Raw genomic sequence first — 22,201 nt, 5'->3', positions numbered from 1 at the left:
AATGTCAGGATTGACAATTAATTTCCACAAAAGTGACATCTATCTCTTTGGAGAAGCTAAAAACAAGAGAAATATTTATCAAGAGATCTTCACTTGTGCTCTGGGGGGAATGCCACTAAAATATTTAGGTCTACCAGTTCATAATAGAAGGATAAGTAATAAAATGTGGAGAAATGTGACTGAAAAAATTGAAAAGAGGTGTGCTTGCTGGTAGAGTTACACTGGTGCAGTCCTGTCTTACCAACATTCCCATTTATATGATGTCATTTTACCTGCTCCCTGCTGGAGTTAGGAAAAAAGTTGAGTTCTTCAGGGCTAGATTAGTTTGGCAAGCTGAAGAAGATAAGAAGAAATATCACTTATTAACTGGAAAACTTGCTGTTTGTCAAAACAACAAGGTGGGCTTGGGTTGATTAATCTTGAAAAAATTAATATTGACTTGCTTGCAAAATGGATTTGGAAGCTAGAGGCTGAGGAAGGGCTCTGGCAAGATATTATTAAGTCCAAATATCTCCAGGACAAATGTCTTTTAGGAGTCAAAAAAAGACAGGGAGATTCTCAGTTCTGGACTTGCCTGTTAAAAATTAAGGATCTGGTCTTCCCCCACATCAAGAAGAGACTGGGGGATGGGAGGAACACTAGATTCTGGGAAGACTGGTGGGTAGATGATAAACCCCTAAAAGAAGCTTATCCCTCACTATACTCAATTAGTAATGACTTAGAGATTACTGTCATGGGGGTGATAGATAAGGGATGGGGAGCTATGTCTTTTAGAAGAACAATCTGTGGGGGATATGATAATCTCTGGGATAGTTTAAAAAGAAGATGTGAGGAAATCATAATGCATGGAGGGAGGGATAAACCTTTGTGGATGTTGAATGCTAACATAATCTTTTCTGTGAAATCCTTAGACTTACATCTTGTTAAAACTGATCTTGGCTTCCCACACAAATTTCTGTGGAAGGTTAAAGTGCCTGCAAAAATCAAAATTTTCCTCTAGCTCTTGAATAAAAGAAGTATCCTGACCAGAGATAATTTGTTAAAAAGAGGATGGAATGGAGACAAGCACTATGTGTTCTGTGGGAAATAAGAGAACATTGATCACCTTTTTTTTCTCTTGCGCGGTTGCTAGACTTGTTTGGAGTCTGGTAGGATGTGCATTTGATCTTAAAAACATTCCAAAAGACACAGATGACTGTTTTGGAAGCTGGTTAAACAAATCTAACAAAGAGGACAAGAAAATGGTCCTAACTAATACATTTGCCCTCCTTTGGGCGATCTGGAATTGTAAAAATGATATTGTGTTTGGTAGGAAAAATATAAACGACCCAATTGGGATCGTCAAAAGAATGTGCAGCTGGATCACTGACTGGGCTATTTTGCAGAAAAAGGACCCAGGGGGAAGAATGCTGATGCTGGGGGCAAGGCTCGTCGGACAGGTGGCAAGTGAGATCTTCAAAGCTTCGCAGGGATGGCCCTTCGGAGTTCCAAGGCTGCAGATGTGAAAAGGCTTTGTGAAGCAGCGACCTTTGAGCTTGTCTACTGTTACTTTGTGTCCTTTGCCTCCTCCCTTTTGCTTTGGAGTTGTAATGAAGCTTAAGATTGTTGTCACGGGGTTGCTAGGCTAGCTAAGCCCCCTGCTCTGCTTTATGTTTCTTATTTGCTTCTGAACTTGTATCGAACTACTAGACTACTGCTCGGCTTCGGCCTGGTTTCTCTAATGGAAATCGGAGGGGAAACCCTCTTCTGCTAATTTTTTTTTGTCAAGATCTAAAGAGAACCATCAAATCTGATAACACCTACCATCACAGTCCTTTATCAACAACAAATTGGACGTCGTCAAGATAGAAAAGGACCCGTTAGACCTTATTCGGATGCGTCATTGCCGCCGCTACCTCGCTGGTACCGTCCGGAAATCCGAACCTGAATGAAACACAAACCTATACTAATAATAAAACTAAAGAAAAATAAGGGATGGTTCTCCACTCATCTGATCACTCACGAACCGACGAAAAGGAGAAAGCAGGGGGATCGAGACGGTGGAAGAGACCTTGGTGGCGGCTAGAGTCGGGAAAAACTTCAGTAGCATGGGTTTTACATGTATATAAAAACACAGCAAAAACGATATGGTCGCCCCGGTTTCCCCATCTGGGCCGAAGACCACTAGGCTGCCCCGGGCCAGTTGTGGCTCGCTCATAAGAGAAAAAAAAAGGGTCAAATGGGCCTGAATGTCCGATACCAGACGAACCCAGCGCCTAGCCTGTCTTCCTCAGTTCATCCCGACACGGCGCACGCACAGGTGAACGGACTGGGCGCTGGCCCTAACCCTACCGGACATCTGGATCGGAGCAGAGCGCCGCCCCGAGCGTCGGCGCGCCACCCCCGCGCCGCAGGCACGGCCCCAAGCCACCGAGCAGCGTCCCCGCGCCCGCACGCTACCACGCGCTCGCCTCGTCCTCGATTGCTCGGCACTTCGGCAGGCACGACCAGGACTGCGCTCGGAGCACGCTGACCGCGGTCCATCGTAACGGCCCGGGTCGCAACAGACAGCACGCAGGGGCTAACGCCAATCCACTGGGCCTAGCGTGAGTGTTCCAATCCCTCATTTTCTGAAATTTCCCCATTCGAGAATAGAGGATGATCCTTAATTTTGTTTGATTCATTGTAGCATTCAATCGAAAGTGCTCCCTCCGTCCCATAATATAAGAGCGTTTTTTACACTCTTATATTATGGCATGGAGGGAGTAAGAAGCAATTTGTTGACGTATGTTGTTGTTCTGTAGGTGTGAAAAATGAGAAGTTATTGCTACTAAGAACAATTTGTACTTTTGTTGTCGCTATTGTAATCTTTCATGTCCATATTGTTGTGCCGCAATATTTTTTTTCTTGCTTCCGCATACCATTTAGAAAATCTTGGCGCCGCCACTGTGGTTGGAGAATATCTTTTCCACAGATTATTGTGGGCTTGAACTGTTCTCTCGACAATCCTCGCGTTCAAGATGAGCCCTTAAGGTCTCATGTTTCTCTGGCGTTCGGAGGACTGGACGATGCAACTTTGCGGTTTGCTGGAGACGGCAAAGCTGGCTGATGGTGAAAATGCCATTGGAGTGAAAATATCGATAAATGTTGGCGATCCGAGCGTTGGATTGGCAACGAATGAACCAGATCAAGCTGCTCCATTTCACCATGCCGTCACCCGAATTCGTCCCGCCATAGAGAAAGAGAGTTCCGCCTCTAGATCGACGCTGGTGCCCCCATCCAATCCGCCATCACTGAGCCCCCCCCCCCCCCCCCCCCCCCCCCCCCGTCCCAACCTCGACCTCCAGCTCGCCGCCCAGCCGAATCTTCGCCTTACAAAAACCACCAGCCGCAGTGGTTGGTGTTGGCCCACCTAATTTTTGAATGTGAGTAAACATGTATGCAGATGCATTAATGTGTTAAAATGAACATGGAATGTGATCTGAAGATGGCAAACCGAAATTGTTGGTCAAAGTCTTGTCTTAAAGGACCGGAATACACCTTATATTTTCCCCAAAGAAGTGTCATGTACTATAACCTATTTCTTCTGTGAACTGAAGTGCTGAAACATTTAAATTTCTACATCATATGCTAATACTCTGGATGGTGGCCATCATAGTTAACCCCAAGAGGCCAATATTATCTTATTCCATGGATACTGTGCATTCAGCTGTCGATTCATTGCTGTCAATTGGACGAAAAATATTGATACTGTAATTTGTGTTTAATGATATATTATTTGCTAAAACTTTGTCTGCTCTGCTGTTGTTGGTCTTCTGCCTGTCTGGGTCATAAAGGTTAGTTTGATCATTTGAGTGCTGTGAATAATTTGGTGCTTACTGAGTGGTGAGTGATTTAGTGCTGTTAATGAAGTCTACAACTTCTTTTTAATTGAGTCTTAATTCAATATTAAAAAGGATGAGCTGCATTCTACATGCTAACAATGTGAGCGGTCGTAAACCATTTTACACTCGAATATCCTAGTTACCCGAGAACAAATCTTTCTTTATGTGTTATCGACTTCATGACGTTAAGTCAACTTTTTTGTGTGTAGCAGCTGTTACATTTCAAAGGTCAAATTCTGTCATGAATACCACACAGAAAGTTGATCCAACGGAATCAGCTGCTAAGATTGCTCAACAAGCCTCGCAGTTCAAACGATGGGGACGTAGACATCCATTTGTTCGATATGGTCTTCCACTCATTTCGTTGACAGTGTTTGGTGCGGTTGGTCTAGCTCATCTTATACAGGGAAGGTAAGGCATTTACCATTCTGCACTGGCCAAAATACAGGAAATCAATCGGTCTGTAATTGTATCCAGGCATCCTTTTGTTTCACATATTTGACAGTGGCAGCTCATTTGTATTTTGCAGCAAAGAAGTAACGAAGGAAAAGGAGGATATGGAATGGGAGGTCGTAGAGAAAACAAAAGCTCTGAGCCGAACAGGACCGGTGGAAGGGGCCTATAAGCCTAAGAAGCTCTCGCTAGAGGATGAACTGAAGGTAATGGTTTGTTCATATGCTTAAGAAACAAGGCCTGCCATTTTTTTCATGATTGGTCTGGCTGATGAGCTCTCTCTCGCCCCCCCCCCCCCCCCCCCCCCCCCCTTTGTATTATCATAGGCTTTGCAGCAAAAGGTGGACATAAACAGCTACGACTACAAGAGGATTCCCAAACAAAATGAAAACAAGTGAAGTAAAGCACCGGTTATCATGCTAAGGAGTGGGGGATTTTCTTAAAAAGCTCTCAAGTAGTTTCTTTCGTATTGTTTCTCAGTACGTTCCTTGGGATGCGGTCCAAGTGTCAAAATGAGATTACGGAGACATTATCATCAGAGAAGTATGTGCTTCATCAGCTACCAGCAGTAGAGACTTAGGTCGATGATCCTTTTGAAGGCTTGAACCGTAGGAATCATCTGTGTAGCCATAGGAGATGGTCATTTTCACAGTCCGCTCAACTGAGTTTCTTTTTTTGAGTTGATCGAATACTGCCTTCCTTATCAAGGGCCCAATAAATTGTAACACAGTACTCTGACGTGTGAACAATCAGATTTTGTATGTCATTTCTTGGAAGCTACTCCCTCCGTCCCATAATATAAAGCGTTTTTGACACAGTACTCTAAGCGTGTGATTGTGAACAATCAGATTTTGTATGCCATTTCTTATATTATTACGGGACAGAGGGAGTAATCAGTTTTGTCACGAGCACTACAAAATGGGAGGAAAATTGTTGAGACACCGAGGCCCGTATTCGGCTGCCAAATCACCCCGGCTCGATTTGAAACTTCATGGCGAAGTTGGCGAGATCCTCCTTTTTCCTCTCCTGCGACCGCGTCGTCCCCGCGGGCGGCCGGTCGCGTCCAGCCTCCTCCCCCGCGCACCTCTCCCTCCTCCTTCCTCCCTGCCGCCGTTGCCGGCGCCCGCTGCGGGCCTGGCCCGGGCGACGCTGGTGGCGGCGGCCCCCTGGCCTTTCCCCTCTCGGGTGTCCTCCGGCGCGGGACGGGGCGACCCCGGGCGGTGCTTCTAGGCGGCGGCGGTCCAGCGCGGCGGCGGGGGCTCCTGGCGCAAGCGGGGGCGAACTTCTGGTCGGCGGCGTCGCCGTTGGCGGCGGGGCGACGCAGCGGCGCGGTCTGGCGGCGCCCGCTCGGCCCAGATCTGGGCTCTTCGGGTCCCATCTGGGCCTGGGCGGGCTGGCGGCGGGGTGGGTCTGCTTCGTGGCTTCCGGGAGGCGGGGGAGCGGCGATGAGCGGCAGGGTGCTGGCGGCACCATCGCCTGCTTGCTGCAGCGTGGCGGCGGGGCTTAGCGGGCCCGTTTCGGGCCTGGCCGGGCCAGGGGTGGCCTGGCATGCCCTGCTGCCGCGTCCGGACGGCTACCGCGACGGTACCGGAGGCTCTGGCCTCCCGCATGACGGCGGTGGAGGTGGTTCCCTCCCGTTCGGCTTCGGTGCTGCTTCTCCCTCTGCGGGGCGCTTCTCTCCGGTCCTCTTGGCCTCGTGTGGGTGTTTGCAGTGAGGCGGCGTGGGTGGCGGCGCAACCGCGATGGCGCATGGTGGTGGGCGGCGGTTTGGCTGGTCGGCTCCGGTCCGTTGGGCGGTGGGGATTGGAGTACGGGAGAAATCCTTGCCGGTCTTCGGCTCCGATGCGGTGACACCTGCGGGTGCCATCATTCCTTCCTAAAGGGTGTCGGTGATATCCATCCCCCACCTCCCTCCGCGTGCCGGGGAAACCCTAGGACATGTCCGGGCAGCAGAGTCATCGGTGTCGCTTTCCTTCTTGGAGGTGTTGTTTTGTACGCGATGGTTCGGAGCCTCGGGTTGTAGTGGTTTGTCTCTGGTGGGCGTAGCGATGGCGGGTCATCCGCGCTTGTCGAGCTGCCGTTGTTGGCATTTGCTTTTTTTTTTTCTTTTGACTTGTTGTGCTGTTCGGCAATCCTGTATCGGTGTTGGTTGCTTTGGAATACAAAGCGGGGGAAACCCTTTTTCGGTAAACTTCATGGCACAAACGTTTCGTCCCGGGGGAAAAGCAGGAGCCTAGTGGACTCAACTAAAAATAAACATACCTAGTGGACCAATATGCAAACTGCACCCCTAAAGCTGTATTCTCCCACCCGACGGCCGACGCGATGGCCGTCGCCGCCGCCGGAGAGACTCCGCCGCTGCAGGCGAACTACGTCTTCGGGAGGGCATGGCCGGATCTCAACGAAGGACTCTCCTACACCGATACGTTCCGCGGCGCTGGTCAGCCTCCCCTCCCTCTCCCCAGCTCTCTTCCTGTTTTGCTTTTGAACTTCCTCTGATTTACCCACACGCGAGCAGATGCGGAAACCACCGCCTCCTTGATCAACTTCTACTCCGAGAACTACAAGAGCTCGGCGCCATTGCCAGGGTACGTATCTGATGCCCGAGCTCACTTGTTAATCCCCGTGGCTGCCTTCTCCTTTTGCATTTCGTTTCTCTGGACTGGAGGCTGGAACGCCGTGTTGATTTGATTGTGGTGGTTGCACGCCTCTGCAGGTGGATTCATAGGATTCGCAATGGACAGGTAGCATACGCAGCAACCAGTAGTTAATTAGTCATGCTGTTTGTGTGTGTGTGTGTGTGGGGATAAATTAAATCATGCTGTTTGCAATCAGTCGTTTTTTGTTGTTATGAATTGCTAGCTGTTAGGTTTATGAATCCTTCATGCGGATGCTTTTTCTCTTTGCCGTTTTGAGCTTCAAATGCATGCATAAGAAAATTTATGTGGTATCCTGTAGCTAATTAGCAGTATGTTTCTGCGAGTATTTGACAAAAAACTACCACATTAGGGGTTGCCGTCCCACAGAACTACCACATTCAAAAAAGTGACTGATAACTACCAAAAATTTCTAATTTCATGACTAAAAACTACCATTTTTAAAAAATGGTCAGTTTAGATGATTTAAACACGTTTATGGCATGCGGGACCCACCCGTCAGGGCTGACGTGGTGGCAAAGTCAACTCTGTTTATTTTGACCGTTACGTTGACCGTTATTACAAGTGGGGCCCACCTGTCAGCATCACTCTTCTTTTTCCTCCTCTCTCTCTCTCTCTTTGGCATTTCCTCGAACACCTCGTGTGCACTCGCAAGGCACCTCCGCCGTCCTCAACCGCCGACGCTCACCTCTCCCCATGCCTCGATCCCATCTGGATCGGGAGAGCCCGAGCTGCCCAACCACTCCGGCGACCGCCTCTCCCCCTCGCATCACTTCGGCGAGGTCACCTCTGCCGGTGACCACCGCCACCGGCACGCACAAACCAACCTAGCTAGTACTCGCACGAACCTACAACGCACGCGCACGCTCAAGCATTGGCCACTAAATTCTTGTTCAAAGAATTAAACGGCAACGCACGCGCACGCTCAAGCATCGGCCTTGGTCCGAGCTACCACATGAGCTCCTGGGGCTCTTCGTTGCCTACCTCCCGTCCTCCGTGCAGTTGCAGCCAGCGCGCGAGACCAGTGCAGTTGAATGTGGTGGTTCTGTGGGACGGCAACCCCTAATGTGGTAGTTTTTTGTCAAATACTCATGTTTCTGCATTGTAAGTCACGCGTATTGAAATACAAATGAAGGCATTGAGATTTTTTTGCAGATAACGGTTGATGGCCAAGTTGTCACTGATCCAGATATGATTCTCAGGTATCCTCTTATGCTGTTTGCAGTACACATTTGCAACAAGAGTGTTATCATTCTTATTCTCCTTCATCGTTTCCTTTATGTTAGTAGCTACCTTTCAAAACTAATATGTATTTCATTTGGATCCCCCTTTTCAGGGAGGGTTCTAAGTTGGTATATCATCGCCTCGCATGGAAGGAGCCATTTGCACCACATTTGCTTCAAGTGCTTTATGAAGATGACGACATGGTATGCACTTCAACCTGGTATTCTTGCTAAATTGCACATAAACACATTCTATCCAACTGTCGTTCAGCCTAGCTTGTTGTCAAGGTTCAACTGTTTTTCATCTATTTTTTGCGAGCCAATGCTTTTTCCCATTGTCATGTTTGTCCGTTATTGCTATGGTAGTTGCAAATCTTGGTACCGATTTTCAGAAAGTATGAATCTTCCTTCATCCCTATGTATGTTTAATAAAATTAGTTGTAACACTTAAAGCTATATAATCATAGCCATAAATCAGCTCACCATTTTTTTTCAGGTCGCCCTTAACAAGCCTTCCGGTTTGCAAGTTCTGCCAAAAGGAATCTTCCAGCAGCGCACTGTTCTAGCACAGCTTCAGTGGAAAGAGTGGAAGATGCCCCCATCAAGCTGCTCTAAGAGAAAAAATGTGCAGTTACATCCTGTACCTGTTCATCGATTAGGAAGGGGCACGTCAGGTTTGTAGCTTTTTGTTTAGTTCACTCTGACCAGTTGAGGCCTAGCAGATGTGAATTATGTTCCTTGCCTATGAAACCAGGAATCTAGGAGAAATACATATTTGCTGTTTCTGGAGCTCTTTTTTTTTACCATCCTGTAACAAAGAGCCCTTCTGCAATGAAGCCTCATTTTCCTACTAATTTTTTGGTTATAAAATGTGTCTCACAGAAAAATGTTTGTTACCGCTGCATTTCCATATGTAAAAGTGAAACTCTTGCTGATGACCTGCATGTTCCATGTTATTAGGTCTACTGCTTTGTGCCAAGACAAAGCTTGCCAAAGTTCAACTTGCATCTTATTTTGCAGAAGGTGCTGCAAATGCAGAGAAGAAAAGGTGTACAATCTTCTCTTTTAAATTTGGAAAGAGTATCTGTATCGTTAGCACCACCCAGTACTGGTTAAGTGATTAATTTAATTTATAGGGATGGAACTGAGGTTGGCAAAGAACGGAAAATTTCAAAATTCTATCGAGCATTAGTAACTGGTATACTTGAACACGATGGGGTGCTGTCCTTTCCCTACTCACGCCTGTGAATTACACTATCCTAACTGATATCTTGCTTAAAAAATGTGTGTAATGGCCATATTCTTGCAAACCAATATTTATGGTATGATTTTTTTTCTTTGCACCTGCAGGATGTGGTTACTCAACCCATAGGATTGGTTCATTACCCTGGAGTTGCAGAGGGACTTTATGTGGCATGTTCCTCAGGTACTACAAGTTTACCGAACCAAGAATGGGCTTACTAAAATCGACAATATAGGTTATATCGAACAAATCTTGCTTGATTTATTAATGCATCTCCAGTGCAGTAAGCGTCTAGCGTAAGAGCCTTGATCTCCAATCCAGGCAATTATTTTACAGACACTTAGGTAGTAAATTTTGATTTAAGCATCCATTAATTCCAATGCAAATTTTGCAAGTGCCTATATCCCTCGAACAACCAAGTTGGCTGCATTTGTTTTACTGGTTTTAGCGGAAGTCTCCAGAGCTCTCAGCTTCTCAGATAATTATGTTAGCTAATTAAGGGCTCTCTAAAAGAAAAGAAAAATGTTGCTAGTTAAAGCTGCATGCAGGAGATGGCATTAATTAAGGCAGACATGTAGCGCACAAATCTATTATGCCAAGGAGTACCGGTATAGCACTTGTATCCCGATAGATGAATACAGTCGAGATCGTAACAAACAAGCTAACAAATCAAAAGGAGATCACAGCGTAGTGCTGTTGCCTGGCGAAAAATTCCGCCTACATGAATAGCTCGGAGTGTCCGTCTCCAGTTCCAGCAGCGATGCCAGCGCTGATACCAGGAATAAGGCCGAAACTGGCAAAATGACCGTGATTAGTGCCTGCTGTTAGCGGCTTAGCGCTGCATTGGACATGGCCTTATGTGGTTTTATCTTGCATTATTAATTCTCAGGGAAGCCAGCCATGAGCAAAGTGTGTGTTCTTGAGAGACTTGCGCACCAAAATCAAACGCTGGTCCAGGTATGATGGGGTTCTGTGTCCTGCTTTTACATATTCATTTATATATGCACATCGTTCCCTCGAATTACTGATGTGTACAAGGCTTAGATTATGATTTCTTATATATGTCACTGTTTCTTTTCCTTGACTGGTGCAGGTTGAAATTCATTCAGGACGGCCTCACCAAATCCGAATACACCTTGCATACATTGGACACCCTCTTGTTGGTAAGCCAAAACACTTTTGTTATTGTGATGGGCATGATTTTACTTGAGCTCTTTCTTCCAGGCTTAGCTAAAAGCGTTTTTGCATATCATCGGTAAAAAGAATCTAAATAAAGGGCATGGCAGATCTTATTTTCATTAAATAAATTCCAATGTTCAGACACTGCATGATTTTTTCCCCAGATGATCCTCTCTATTGTATTGGTGGGCAGCCTAAATTTCATGACCTGGAATCTACTAGTACGGATATTTCTTTTGCATATGACGGGTAATTCTTTCATCTTTTAGTTGTGCTGCGAAGTACGTCCATGTATGACCCCCCCTGTTCTTTTATCTAGTTTAACTAACCTTACTAATTCTTTTCAGAGGTTATGAGAGGCCTTTACAGCCTGTTCCCGGGGACTGTGGGTATCACTTGCATGCTCATTGGCTGGTCCTTTCTCATCCAACCACGAATAAGGTAATGAGAAATTGATCTTTCTAAATTGGGTAGTGTTCTCCGCCTAACATGCGCAATAGCTTATGGGCCTTAAGAACTGTTTTATTTAATGAGGAATGAGTTGCAACTAATTTTGTGATTTATTTCTGAATAAGACATGATTGTAGGGTTTTATTTTTCAGTACAACTATGAGTAAATCTTAACAAATAACAAAGAGTATTTTCTTTCCCTAAAACAATGAAGAATTAGGTTCGCTCCTGTATAACTGTATATGCTACTATTTTGTTAGATTGTTAGACTGAACAAAGCAGGTAGGATATGCTACCAATCATATTACCAAGATGCAAAATGATGTTAAAAGAAGCATCAATGGTTCCTCTGAGTCTAAATTCTTATACTAACTACGCAGTGACTGTGTCTGTGGGGGTAAGTGGCCGGACGTGCAGCAGGTGACTGCAGATCTACACGAAGACATGGTCATGGGTGTTGTCTAGTCTCATTTACAAAACGATTCTTTCATTATATCAGTGCACGAGGAAGCAAGCTTTTGCATTATTTATAAAAAGGGAAGAAGAAAAAATCCCCATCAATGGAGAGAAACAGAGAAAGATCAACACTGCTTATTTTTGTCGATGCAGTTATAGTCATGCAAGAAATACCTCAATATTTTCAATCTAACATTAGAATTGCAAATATAAACTCCAGTATTTCAGTTTGTGTTCAGCTTCTAGTTGTTCACTTTAGGTGATCTGGCTGGCAGAACGAACTATGCAATTGACTGTTTGATCATTTATTCATCCTTTCTTTCATAGGAATGCTGACATGATATTTTTCTTGTTAGTCCCTTTCCTTTTAGGTTCACTGACCAACAAACGATAATGACTGAACACCAGGTGTGTGTTTCCGTTACATTTTTTTTGGTTGGCTATGCAGATGCTGAAGATAACCGCCCCTCTGCCGCATATCCTACAAACTCGAGAGGAGCGTTGCGATCCACAAGTTGATACTTGAGTTCATAACTTTCCATTTGAAAGTATGTGCATCCAATGAGTTGAGCACTCAGTAAGAGTTCACAGGTCATGTTTTACAAGCCTGTGGAGATGGAGGCTATTGAACGCTAACGTCCGCATATGAGGTGTTGAGTGTATCTTACGGACTGTCAGACTGAGTTTTTGCGTGTGGGGCAGCGTGGACAATACAGGAAATGGTATTGCTGAGTTTAAATGGTCACTGGACGCTTCTGAGGGGGAACCATGAGGAACATTTGTGTTAGATGATGGAACAGAGTAAACTTTTCAGGTCACTGCGTCTGAAGATGCATGCACACAGCCAAAGGATGGACTAACTGCTGTGCGTGCGTGTGTGCGCGTGAGCGTGTGTGTGTTCGTGTCGTATATATGCACACAGCAATCAAAATTCATTAAAATTTTGGCTAAGATTATCATCTGCAAGCATGTAAACTACTCCCTCCGTCCCATTATATAAGAGCGTTTTTTACACCACTAATGTCAAAAACGCTCTCATGGAGTAGTAGATTACAATGTACTAGTATTCCGAACCAAGTCTGTTTTTATTTTATTTTTTGCATATGAACAAGTTTGAATGCGATAGCCCAATAGCCCTGCTTTTGAATCGAGGACCATTCAGATTTGATTGCTGAAACTAGAACGAACAGAAATGAATTCATCTCTGAACATGAATCTTATACGGCGGATTTACCAGTAGCGTATACGGAGTGACGGAGTTATGACCGGCCTTTGTGCCGAACGCGTGTTCGCAGCAGCAGAGTTACACGAAACACACGACACCAGCACAATGGGACTGCGCGGCGACACCATCCCTCCCTCCCTCTCTACACCAATGGAAGGCTCGCCGGCGACGTGTCTCCCCGAGGCCGACGCGCTCCCCGATGGCTTCGTCGAGAGCTCCTCCGCCGACCAGGCCCAGCCAGTCTCCTCCGCCCCCGCCTCCGCCGCCGGCGATCCCCTGCATCCCGCCCTCGGCCCTGATCACGAGGGCGCCGCCCGCGCCGACGGCGAGGAAACCCTAGGCGCTCCATACACCCCCGCCGACGCCGCCGATGCCCTGCGGAGCCTCTCCATGGCCGCCGCCGCTTCGGAGCCGGAGCGTGCCCCCGAGCAGCAGGGGCCCGCCGCAGACATAGGAGGTGATCTCCCCCTCTCCCACGCACTGGCAGCTTCCTGATCTGATGTCATCTAATTTCGACGTCAAATCGTCAGTTACAGTTTAGGGTGAATGAGGCAACTTATTAAGCGGCTTCGCCCATCGCCATTGAAGTCTGTAATATGTTCGCTCACCTTCGTTTTGATGCTCTTCGCACAGGTGCCAAAGATGCAATGAAGGAGAGCTTTGTGGTAGAGCAATCGGAACCGCTGGCCAATCCAAAGGTTGCCAACGCAGAAATTGATATGGTTTAGATTTCTCTGCCTGCTATATAGCCGATGCCCTGCGACGCTTAAAAGCTGCTTGGGCTGCTGGTGCTGCAGCTGCTGCTTGGGCTGCTGCTGCAGTTTCATGAGCTGCTGCTTGGCTGCTGCCATTTATCTTATATGCTCATTCTAAGACAATATTATGCATTTTTGCTTGCTGTGTGAACCACTGAACCTTATCCTTATGTGTTATTTGCCTATTTGTTATGGTGTGTGAACCACTGAACCTCAATATTATATGCTATTTCAGATTTTCAGTTACTTATGTGCTATGTTACCTGTTTTCTTCTGCATATTATTGAAAAAAGCCAAATTCTGGCCAATTTAAAAAAAGCTTAATCCCGGTTAAGCTGCGCTTAAGCGGCCATTGCTCTAAGCTGTGGCCTTCCGCTCTGCTTACGCTTACCGCTTTCTTGAACATTGGGGAAGATAAGTGTGTGCTAAACTGGATTGCTTCCATGACTTTGTAGGATAGTGGCGAGCCAAAGCGTAAGGTCGTGAAGCGCAACAGTAAGCTAGAGAAGGACAGGGAGTTGTTGCAACTTGCCCAGAGGTACCATGGAGTGGTAGCGGAGAGGGATGCAGGCAAGTTTCTGTTATCCAAAATGTGACCCCGATGTTTAGTTCTCCAACAGTTGAATGTAATGGATAAATCCGTTGGTTACTCTCAGTTAAGGATCCACTGTTAAAAAACCCACAGCTGTCCTTTGTTTGGAATAAAGTTATCTAATAACCATGTTAATATATAACGTGTGGTAATTTGGAAACTTCTGGATTCTTCTCATTAAACAAAACAAAACCTATATAACTAAATACCACTCTGTTTTTTTCCTTTGTATGCACACTCGTAAAATCCTTCCTACCTTAAAATGTATTCTTTTGGTCTTTCATCAGAAATTATAGCATGGAACATCTGCTGGACCAGACACATTTAGCAAGAAGAACATAGCGAAATCTCCTTTCTGCTTCTTCCATGGACAAATGTCCACTCTATATAGGAAAGATGCATTATATGATCGTTCCATCACTATATAAATGTATTCATTTATTTGAAATTGAAAAAAGCCCATTTTACTACCCTGAATAAAGTGGGTGGTTCACTTTACCCCTTGATCTATTTTTCTGCTTCTTTTACCCCCCAAACAAACCCAAACCGGACAAAACACCCCCTGGCTGGTTTTTCTCCACCCGCTACTGATGTGGCACTAGTCAACGGCGGTTTTGACCTGGGTGGGGCCCACTTGTCAGGTGGTGCTGGGATAGAGCTGCCGCTGCACCCGCCGGCGAGCAGAGCAGGGCCAGGCGGGGTCGGCAGGAGGCGGTGCACCGGCGCTGGGTACTCGGGGCGGGCTCGCGCGGTGGCGGGATGGCGTGGCCAGCGGGGTCGGCGAGGCGGTGACGGCGCGGGGGCTGGGCGATCCGCCGCGGCGCGGGACGGGGCTCCTCTGGCAGGACGCCGGCGTGATGGTGGGGAGATGGCGGCGGCTCCTGGGCGACGTGGTGAGGGAGGTGAGGCGCGGGTGGCTCCGGGCCCGGATCGGCCCGGGGCGAGCTCCTTAGGGCGGCGGCGGATCCGGCCTGGAGAGAGAGAGAGAGAGAGAGAGAGAGAGAGAGAGAGAGAGAAGGGGGGGTGCTGAGAGAAACCTGACAAGGGGGCCCCACCCAGGTCAAAAACGTCGTTGACTAGTGCCGCATCAGCAGCGGGTGGAGAAAAACCAGCCGGGGGGGGGGGTGTTTTGTCCGGTTTGGGTTTGTTTGGGGGGTAAAAGAAGCAGAAAAATAATCAGGGGGTAAAGTGAACCACCCACTTTATTCAGGGTAGTAAAGTGGACTTTTTTCTTTGAAATTTGGGTTAACAATGAACGCCCCCCAAACGGAGACAGCTCAATTGCGCATGTTTCATTAAAGGATTTAAAATTCATTAACATTTTTGTTGAAAACATGAAAATCACTGTTAAGATTCTTTGTAGCTCCTTTAGATGGAAGGATTTTCAACCCCTAGAAAATTTTCCTATAGAGGCACATGGGATCAGAAAATTAAAAAACTCTGAACACTGAAATTCCTATGGTTTCCATAGTCCATACACCCCAATTCCGTAGAATTCCTAGCCAAGGCTTAGAGCTCTAGAATTTTTTCTGTGTCTGGCAACTGTGGGCTATGGCAATACATCTAATAATCCCTAAAGAAAATTCATATGTTTTTGTATGGTGCAACCAGATGATCAAATAGTTTTTATTGTTCATGTGTTTTCAATTCATGCAGGATTCAGTATGTCATGACATTTAGTTACTGTGTATTTTTCTGTTCCTGTATTTACCGTTCATGTATTCTTTTTGAGAAAACGCAAAACCTTTGCATTTCATTGCATTGATAGAGAGAAGAGTCATTACAAGCTCCAAGAAGGACGCACCCGACATACAATAGCCCAAGCAAGGCCATACCCAACGCACAACACAACGCCCCTAGACGCTAGTCGTTGCTCCCTTCAGGAGCAAAGCCGCAAGCCTAGACACGCCCGCCAGAGCTCACACTGCCTAGCCTCCAACTTGATTGTGTTGAGGAGACGGTCGAGGTTGAGCCGAGCATTGTCGAAGATGATTGCGTCATGATGCTTCCAGATGCACCAAACCACTAACGGGATGACCGAGGACACGCCCTTCCGAGCCGAGGACTCGAGGTAGGAACCGAGAGGCAAGTTTCTTGCCACTAATCCACAAAGTCCGCCCCTCGGCTGGGCCAATAGCAGTCAACCTGAACCAGGAGAGCACTTGCCAGAGAGGAGGTGGGCAATCGTCTCCTTGGACTGGTCGTATAGCACAAAACTCGATGTGTGCTGCAAGCCATGAAGCGCAAGATGCTCCAATCTGGTCAAGCGAGCTACAGGAAGAACTTGAAGAGTGAGATCCGACCGCGCCCTCAAAGAGAGCGTCATAGCAACTCTTGGACATGTACTGCACATCCGCCGTCCAACGCCACTAGAGGGCATCCGTGTGGGGAGCAAGCTGCGCCACGCGTGCCAACTGGCAGATGGCATAGTGCCAGCGCCCCATGCCGCCCCTGATATCCGAGATCCAACGTCGATGCGATCGGGCATTCTGAAGAGTCAGGGAGACCAGCTGGTGCAGCTTGGGTGCTATCTCTGAGATTGCCCGACCATGAAGCCAGCGGTCCTCCTAGAATAAGGCAGTAGCTCCGTCGCCAACCACCATCTTGGTGGATGCGGTGAACACTGCGTGTTCATCCCAGGAGAACTGGAGGCCGAGGCCTTTCCAAGGGCGGTTGGGATCAGTGAGCATCCTCTAGAGCCAGCGGACCTGGAGACTGATCGCCACCCTCCTAAGGTTCAGAACACCCAGGCTGCCCAGACGAAGGGGCCTACACACCCAATGCCAGTTGACATGGCAGTGGCCACCCTGCCAACCAAAAGGAACCCCCTGAGGATCTTGTCAATCTGGGACCGCTTGTTCAAGCCAAGAACCACCACCTAGTGCAATGGCATGGTGGCTAGCACCGACCTGACCAAGGTTAGGCCCCCACATCAAGAAGAGACTGGGGGATGGGAGGAACACTAGATTCTGGGAAGACTGGTGGGTAGATGATAAACCCCTAAAAGAAGCTTATCCCTCACTATACTCAATTAGTAATGACTTAGAGATTACTGTCATGGGGGTGATAGATAAGGGATGGGGAGCTATGTCTTTTAGAAGAACAATCTGTGGGGGATATGATAATCTCTGGGATAGTTTAAAAAGAAGATGTGAGGAAATCATAATGCATGGAGGGAGGGATAAACCTTTGTGGATGTTGAATGCTAACATAATCTTTTCTGTGAAATCCTTAGATTTACATCTTGTTAAAACTGATCTTGGCTTCCCACACAAATTTCTGTGGAAGGTTAAAGTGCCTGCAAAAATCAAAATTTTCCTCTAGCTCTTGAATAAAAGAAGTATCCTGACCAGAGATAATTTGTTAAAAAGAGGATGGAATGGAGACAAGCACTGTGTGTTCTGTGGGAAATAAGAGAACATTGATCACCTTTTTTTTCTCTTGCTCGGTTGCTAGACTTGTTTGGAGTCTGGTAGGATGTGCATTTGATCTTAAAAACATTCCAAAAGACACAGATGACTGTTTTCGGAGTTCCAAGGCTGCAGATGTGAAAAGGCTTTGTGAAGCAGCGACCTTTGAGCTTGTCTACTGTTACTTTGTGTCCTTTGCCTCCTCCCTTTTGCTTTGGAGTTGTAATGAAGCTTAAGATTGTTGTCACGGGGTTGCTAGGCTAGCTAAGCCCCCTGCTCTGCTTTATGTTTCTTATTTGCTTCTGAACTTGTATCGAACTACTAGACTACTGCTCGGCTTCGGCCTGGTTTCTCTAATGGAAATCGGAGGGGAAACCTTGTTCTGCTAATTTTTTTTTTGTCAAGATCTAAAGAGAACCATCAAATCTGATAACACCTACCATCACAGTCCTTTATCAACAACAAATTGGACGTCGTCAAGATAGAAAAGGACCCGTTAGACCTTATTCGGATGCGTCATTGCCGCCGCTACCTCGCTGGTACCGTCCGGAAATCAGAACCTGAATGAAACACAAACCTATACTAATAATAAAACTAAAGAAAAATAAGGGATGGTTCTCCACTCATCTGATCACTCACGAACCGACGAAAAGGAGAAAGCAGGGGGATCGAGACGGTGGAAGAGACCTTGGTGGCGGCTAGAGTCGGGAAAAACTTCAGTAGCATGGGTTTTACATGTATATAAAAACACAGCAAAAAACGATATGGTCGCCCCGGTTTCCCCATCTGGGCCGAAGACCACTAGGCTGCCCCGGGCCAGTTGTGGCTCGCTCATAAGAGAAAAAAAAGGGTCAAATGGGCCTGAATGTCCGATACCAGACGAACCCAACGCCTAGCCTGTCTTCCTCAGTTCATCCCGACACGGCGCACGCATAGGTGAACGGACTGGGCGCTGGCGCTAACCCTACCGGACATCTGGATCGGAGCAGAGCGCCGCCCCGAGCGTCGGCGCGCCACCCCCGCGCCGCAGGCACGGCCCCAAGCCACCGAGCAGCGTCCCCGCGCCCGCACGCTACCACGCGCTCGCCTCGTCCTCGATTGCTCGGCACTTCGGCAGGCACGACCAGGACTGCGCTCGGAGCACGCTGACCGCCGTCCATCGTAACGGCCCGGGTCGCAACAGACAGCACGCAGGGGCTAACGCCAATCCACTGGGCCTAGCGTGAGTGTTCCAATCCCTCATTTTCTGAAATTTCCCCATTCGAGAATAGAGGATGATCCTTAATTTTGTTTGATTCATTGTAGCATTCAATCGAAAGTGCTCCCTCCGTCCCATAATATAAGAGCGTTTTTTACACTCTTATATTATGGCACGGAGGGAGTAAGAAGCAATTTGTTGACGTATGTTGTTGTTCTGTAGGTGTGAAAAATGAGAAGTTATTGCTACTAAGAACAATTTGTACTTTTGTTGTCGCTATTGTAATCTTTCATGTCCATATTGTTGTGCCGCAATATTTTTTTTCTTGCTTCCGCATACCATTTAGAAAATCTTGGCGCCGCCACTGTGGTTGGAGAATATCTTTTCCACAGATTATTGTGGGCTTGAATTGTTCTCTGCACAATCCTCGCGTTCAAGATGAGCCCTTAAGGTCTCATGTTTCTCTGGCGTTCGGAGGACTGGACGATGCAACTCAGCCGTCTCCGAACGCCAAGTTGCTAGCCACCAAGCCTTTTCACATCTGCAGCCTTGGAACTCCGAAAACAGTCATCTGTGTCTTTTGGAATGTTTTTAAGATCAAATGCACATCCTACCAGACTCCAAACAAGTCTAGCAACCGAGCAAGAGAAAAAAAAGGTGATCAATGTTCTCTTATTTCCCACAGAACACACAGTGCTTGTCTCCATTCCATCCTCTTTTTAACAAATTATCTCTGGTCAGGATACTTCTTTTATTCAAGAGCTAGAGGAAAATTTTGATTTTTGCAGGCACTTTAACCTTCCACAGAAATTTGTGTGGGAAGCCAAGATCAGTTTTAACAAGATGTAAATCTAAGGATTTCACAGAAAAGATTATGTTAGCATTCAACATCCACAAAGGTTTATCCCTCCCTCCATGCATTATGATTTCCTCACATCTTCTTTTTAAACTATCCCAGAGATTATCATATCCCCCACAGATTGTTCTTCTAAAGGACATAGCTCCCCATCCCTTATCTATCACCCCCATGATAGTAATCTCTAAGTCATTACTAATTGAGTATAGTGAGGGATAAGCTTCTTTTAGGGGTTTATCATCTACCCACCAGTCTTCCCAGAATCTAGTGTTCCTCCCATCCCCCAGTCTCTTCTTGATGTGGGGGCCTAACCTTGGTCAGGTCGGTGCTAGCCACCATGCCATTGCACTAGGTGGTGGTTCTTGGCGTTCTCAGCACAATCCTCGCGTTCAAGATGAGCCCTTAAGGTCTCATGTTTCTCTGGCGTTCGGAGGACTGGACGATGCAACTTTGCGGTTTGCTGGAGACGGCAAAGCTGGCTGATGGTGAAAATGCCATTGGAGTGAAAATATCGATAAATGTTGGCGATCCGAGCGTTGGATTGGCAACGAATGAACCAGATCAAGCTGCTCCATTTCACCATGCCGTCACCCGAATTCGTCCCGCCATAGAGAAAGAGAGTTCCGCCTCTAGATCGACGCTGGTGCCCCCCATCCAATCCGCCATCACTGAGCCCCCCCCCCCCCCCCCCCCCGTCCCAACCTCGACCTCCAGCTCGCCGCCCAGCCGAATCTTCGCCTTACAAAAACCACCAGCCGCAGTGGTTGGTGTTGGCCCACCTAATTTTTGAATGTGAGTAAACATGTATGCAGATGCATTAATGTGTTAAAATGAACATGGAATGTGATCTGAAGATGGCAAACCGAAATTGTTGGTCAAAGTCTTGTCTTAAAGGACCGGAATACACCTTATATTTTCCCCAAAGAAGTGTCATGTACTATAACCTATTTCTTCTGTGAACTGAAGTGCTGAAACATTTAAATTTCTACATCATATGCTAATACTCTGGATGGTGGCCATCATAGTTAACCCCAAGAGGCCAATATTATCTTATTCCATGGATACTGTGCATTCAGCTGTCGATTCATTGCTGTCAATTGGACGAAAAATATTGATACTGTAATTTGTGTTTAATGATATATTATTTGCTAAAACTTTGTCTGCTCTGCTGTTGTTGGTCTTCTGCCTGTCTGGGTCATAAAGGTTAGTTTGATCATTTGAGTGCTGTGAATAATTTGGTGCTTACTGAGTGGTGAGTGATTTAGTGCTGTTAATGAAGTCTACAACTTCTTTTTAATTGAGTCTTAATTCAATATTAAAAAGGATGAGCTGCATTCTACATGCTAACAATGTGAGCGGTCGTAAACCATTTTACACTCGAATATCCTAGTTACCCGAGAACAAATCTTTCTTTATGTGTTATCGACTTCATGACGTTAAGTCAACTTTTTTGTGTGTAGCAGCTGTTACATTTCAAAGGTCAAATTCTGTCATGAATACCACACAGAAAGTTGATCCAACGGAATCAGCTGCTAAGATTGCTCAACAAGCCTCGCAGTTCAAACGATGGGGACGTAGACATCCATTTGTTCGATATGGTCTTCCACTCATTTCGTTGACAGTGTTTGGTGCGGTTGGTCTAGCTCATCTTATACAGGGAAGGTAAGGCATTTACCATTCTGCACTGGCCAAAATACAGGAAATCAATCGGTCTGTAATTGTATCCAGGCATCCTTTTGTTTCACATATTTGACAGTGGCAGCTCATTTGTATTTTGCAGCAAAGAAGTAACGAAGGAAAAGGAGGATATGGAATGGGAGGTCGTAGAGAAAACAAAAGCTCTGAGCCGAACAGGACCGGTGGAAGGGGCCTATAAGCCTAAGAAGCTCTCGCTAGAGGATGAACTGAAGGTAATGGTTTGTTCATATGCTTAAGAAACAAGGCCTGCCATTTTTTTCATGATTGGTCTGGCTGATGAGCTCTCTCTCGCCCCCCCCCCCCCCCCCCCCCCCCCCCTTTGTATTATCATAGGCTTTGCAGCAAAAGGTGGACATAAACAGCTACGACTACAAGAGGATTCCCAAACAAAATGAAAACAAGTGAAGTAAAGCACCGGTTATCATGCTAAGGAGTGGGGGATTTTCTTAAAAAGCTCTCAAGTAGTTTCTTTCGTATTGTTTCTCAGTACTTTCCTTGGGATGCGGTCCAAGTGTCAAAATGAGATTACGGAGACATTATCATCAGAGAAGTATGTGCTTCATCAGCTACCAGCAGTAGAGACTTAGGTCGATGATCCTTTTGAAGGCTTGAACCGTAGGAATCATCTGTGTAGCCATAGGAGATGGTCATTTTCACAGTCCGCTCAACTGAGTTTCTTTTTTTGAGTTGATCGAATACTGCCTTCCTTATCAAGGGCCCAATAAATTGTAACACAGTACTCTGACGTGTGAACAATCAGATTTTGTATGTCATTTCTTGGAAGCTACTCCCTCCGTCCCATAATATAAAGCGTTTTTGACACAGTACTCTAAGCGTGTGATTGTGAACAATCAGATTTTGTATGCCATTTCTTATATTATTACGGGACAGAGGGAGTAATCAGTTTTGTCACGAGCACTACAAAATGGGAAGAAAATTGTTG

General features: G+C 46.6%; 2 protein-coding genes across 7 annotated transcripts; both read left to right on the top strand.

Moving 5' to 3' along the window:
* Positions 1–6,566: 6,566 nt before the first annotated feature.
* LOC109786438 (RNA pseudouridine synthase 5) lies at positions 6,567–12,545 on the top strand. 5 transcript variants are annotated; one of them, XR_006662710.2, is made up of 14 exons: positions 6,567–6,756; positions 6,835–6,904; positions 7,033–7,060; positions 8,129–8,175; positions 8,310–8,400; positions 8,693–8,870; positions 9,157–9,244; positions 9,333–9,414; positions 9,547–9,622; positions 10,329–10,396; positions 10,533–10,602; positions 10,812–10,867; positions 10,966–11,059; positions 11,973–12,545. XR_006662710.2 is itself a non-coding variant. In XM_045227874.2 (14 exons), the coding sequence occupies exons 1-14, from the start codon at positions 6,642–6,644 to the stop codon at positions 12,048–12,050; spliced, it is 1,170 nt and encodes a 389-aa protein (XP_045083809.1). In that variant the 5' UTR covers positions 6,567–6,641; the 3' UTR covers positions 12,051–12,545. The 5 variants fall into 5 exon arrangements, 3 of the variants coding, with proteins under 3 accessions (XP_045083809.1, XP_045083810.1, XP_045083811.1); XR_006662711.2 differs by lacking the exon at positions 11,973–12,545 and adding an exon at positions 11,449–11,579 and having other exon boundaries at positions 10,968–11,059; XM_045227874.2 differs by having other exon boundaries at positions 10,783–10,867.
* On the top strand, positions 12,536–22,085 carry LOC123493778 (uncharacterized). Of its 2 annotated transcripts, none has more exons than XM_073496720.1 (6): positions 12,536–13,206; positions 13,383–13,447; positions 13,960–14,074; positions 21,024–21,222; positions 21,341–21,470; positions 21,592–22,085. In XM_073496720.1, the coding sequence occupies exons 1-6, from the start codon at positions 12,786–12,788 to the stop codon at positions 21,661–21,663; spliced, it is 1,002 nt and encodes a 333-aa protein (XP_073352821.1). In that variant the 5' UTR covers positions 12,536–12,785; the 3' UTR covers positions 21,664–22,085. The 2 variants fall into 2 exon arrangements, with proteins under 2 accessions (XP_073352821.1, XP_073352820.1); XM_073496719.1 differs by having other exon boundaries at positions 12,599–13,206; positions 21,021–21,222.
* The last annotated feature ends 116 nt before the right edge of the window (positions 22,086–22,201 follow it).

Source organism: Aegilops tauschii, chromosome 4 (assembly GCF_002575655.3).
Source record: "Aegilops tauschii subsp. strangulata cultivar AL8/78 chromosome 4, Aet v6.0, whole genome shotgun sequence".
In the NCBI taxonomy this organism is placed as follows: domain Eukaryota; kingdom Viridiplantae; phylum Streptophyta; class Magnoliopsida; order Poales; family Poaceae; genus Aegilops; species Aegilops tauschii.
This window is presented reverse-complemented; position numbering and strand designations above follow the sequence as displayed.

Excerpts from the sequence above, each read along its gene's own strand:
- LOC123493778 (XM_073496719.1), top strand. The coding sequence starts at position 12,786 with ATGACCGGCCTTTGTGCCGAACGCGTGTTCGCAGCAGCAGAGTTACAC. Across the intron at positions 14,075-21,020 it reads GGTAGCGGAGAGGGATGCAG|CAGCTGTTACATTTCAAAGG; the intron begins GCAAGTTTCTGT and ends TTTTGTGTGTAG. Across the intron at positions 21,223-21,340 it reads GCTCATCTTATACAGGGAAG|CAAAGAAGTAACGAAGGAAA; the intron begins GTAAGGCATTTA and ends TGTATTTTGCAG.
- LOC109786438 (XM_045227874.2), top strand. The coding sequence starts at position 6,642 with ATGGCCGTCGCCGCCGCCGGAGAGACTCCGCCGCTGCAGGCGAACTAC. Across the intron at positions 8,176-8,309 it reads GATCCAGATATGATTCTCAG|GGAGGGTTCTAAGTTGGTAT; the intron begins GTATCCTCTTAT and ends CCCCCTTTTCAG. Across the intron at positions 11,060-11,972 it reads CTCATCCAACCACGAATAAG|ATGCTGAAGATAACCGCCCC; the intron begins GTAATGAGAAAT and ends TTGGCTATGCAG.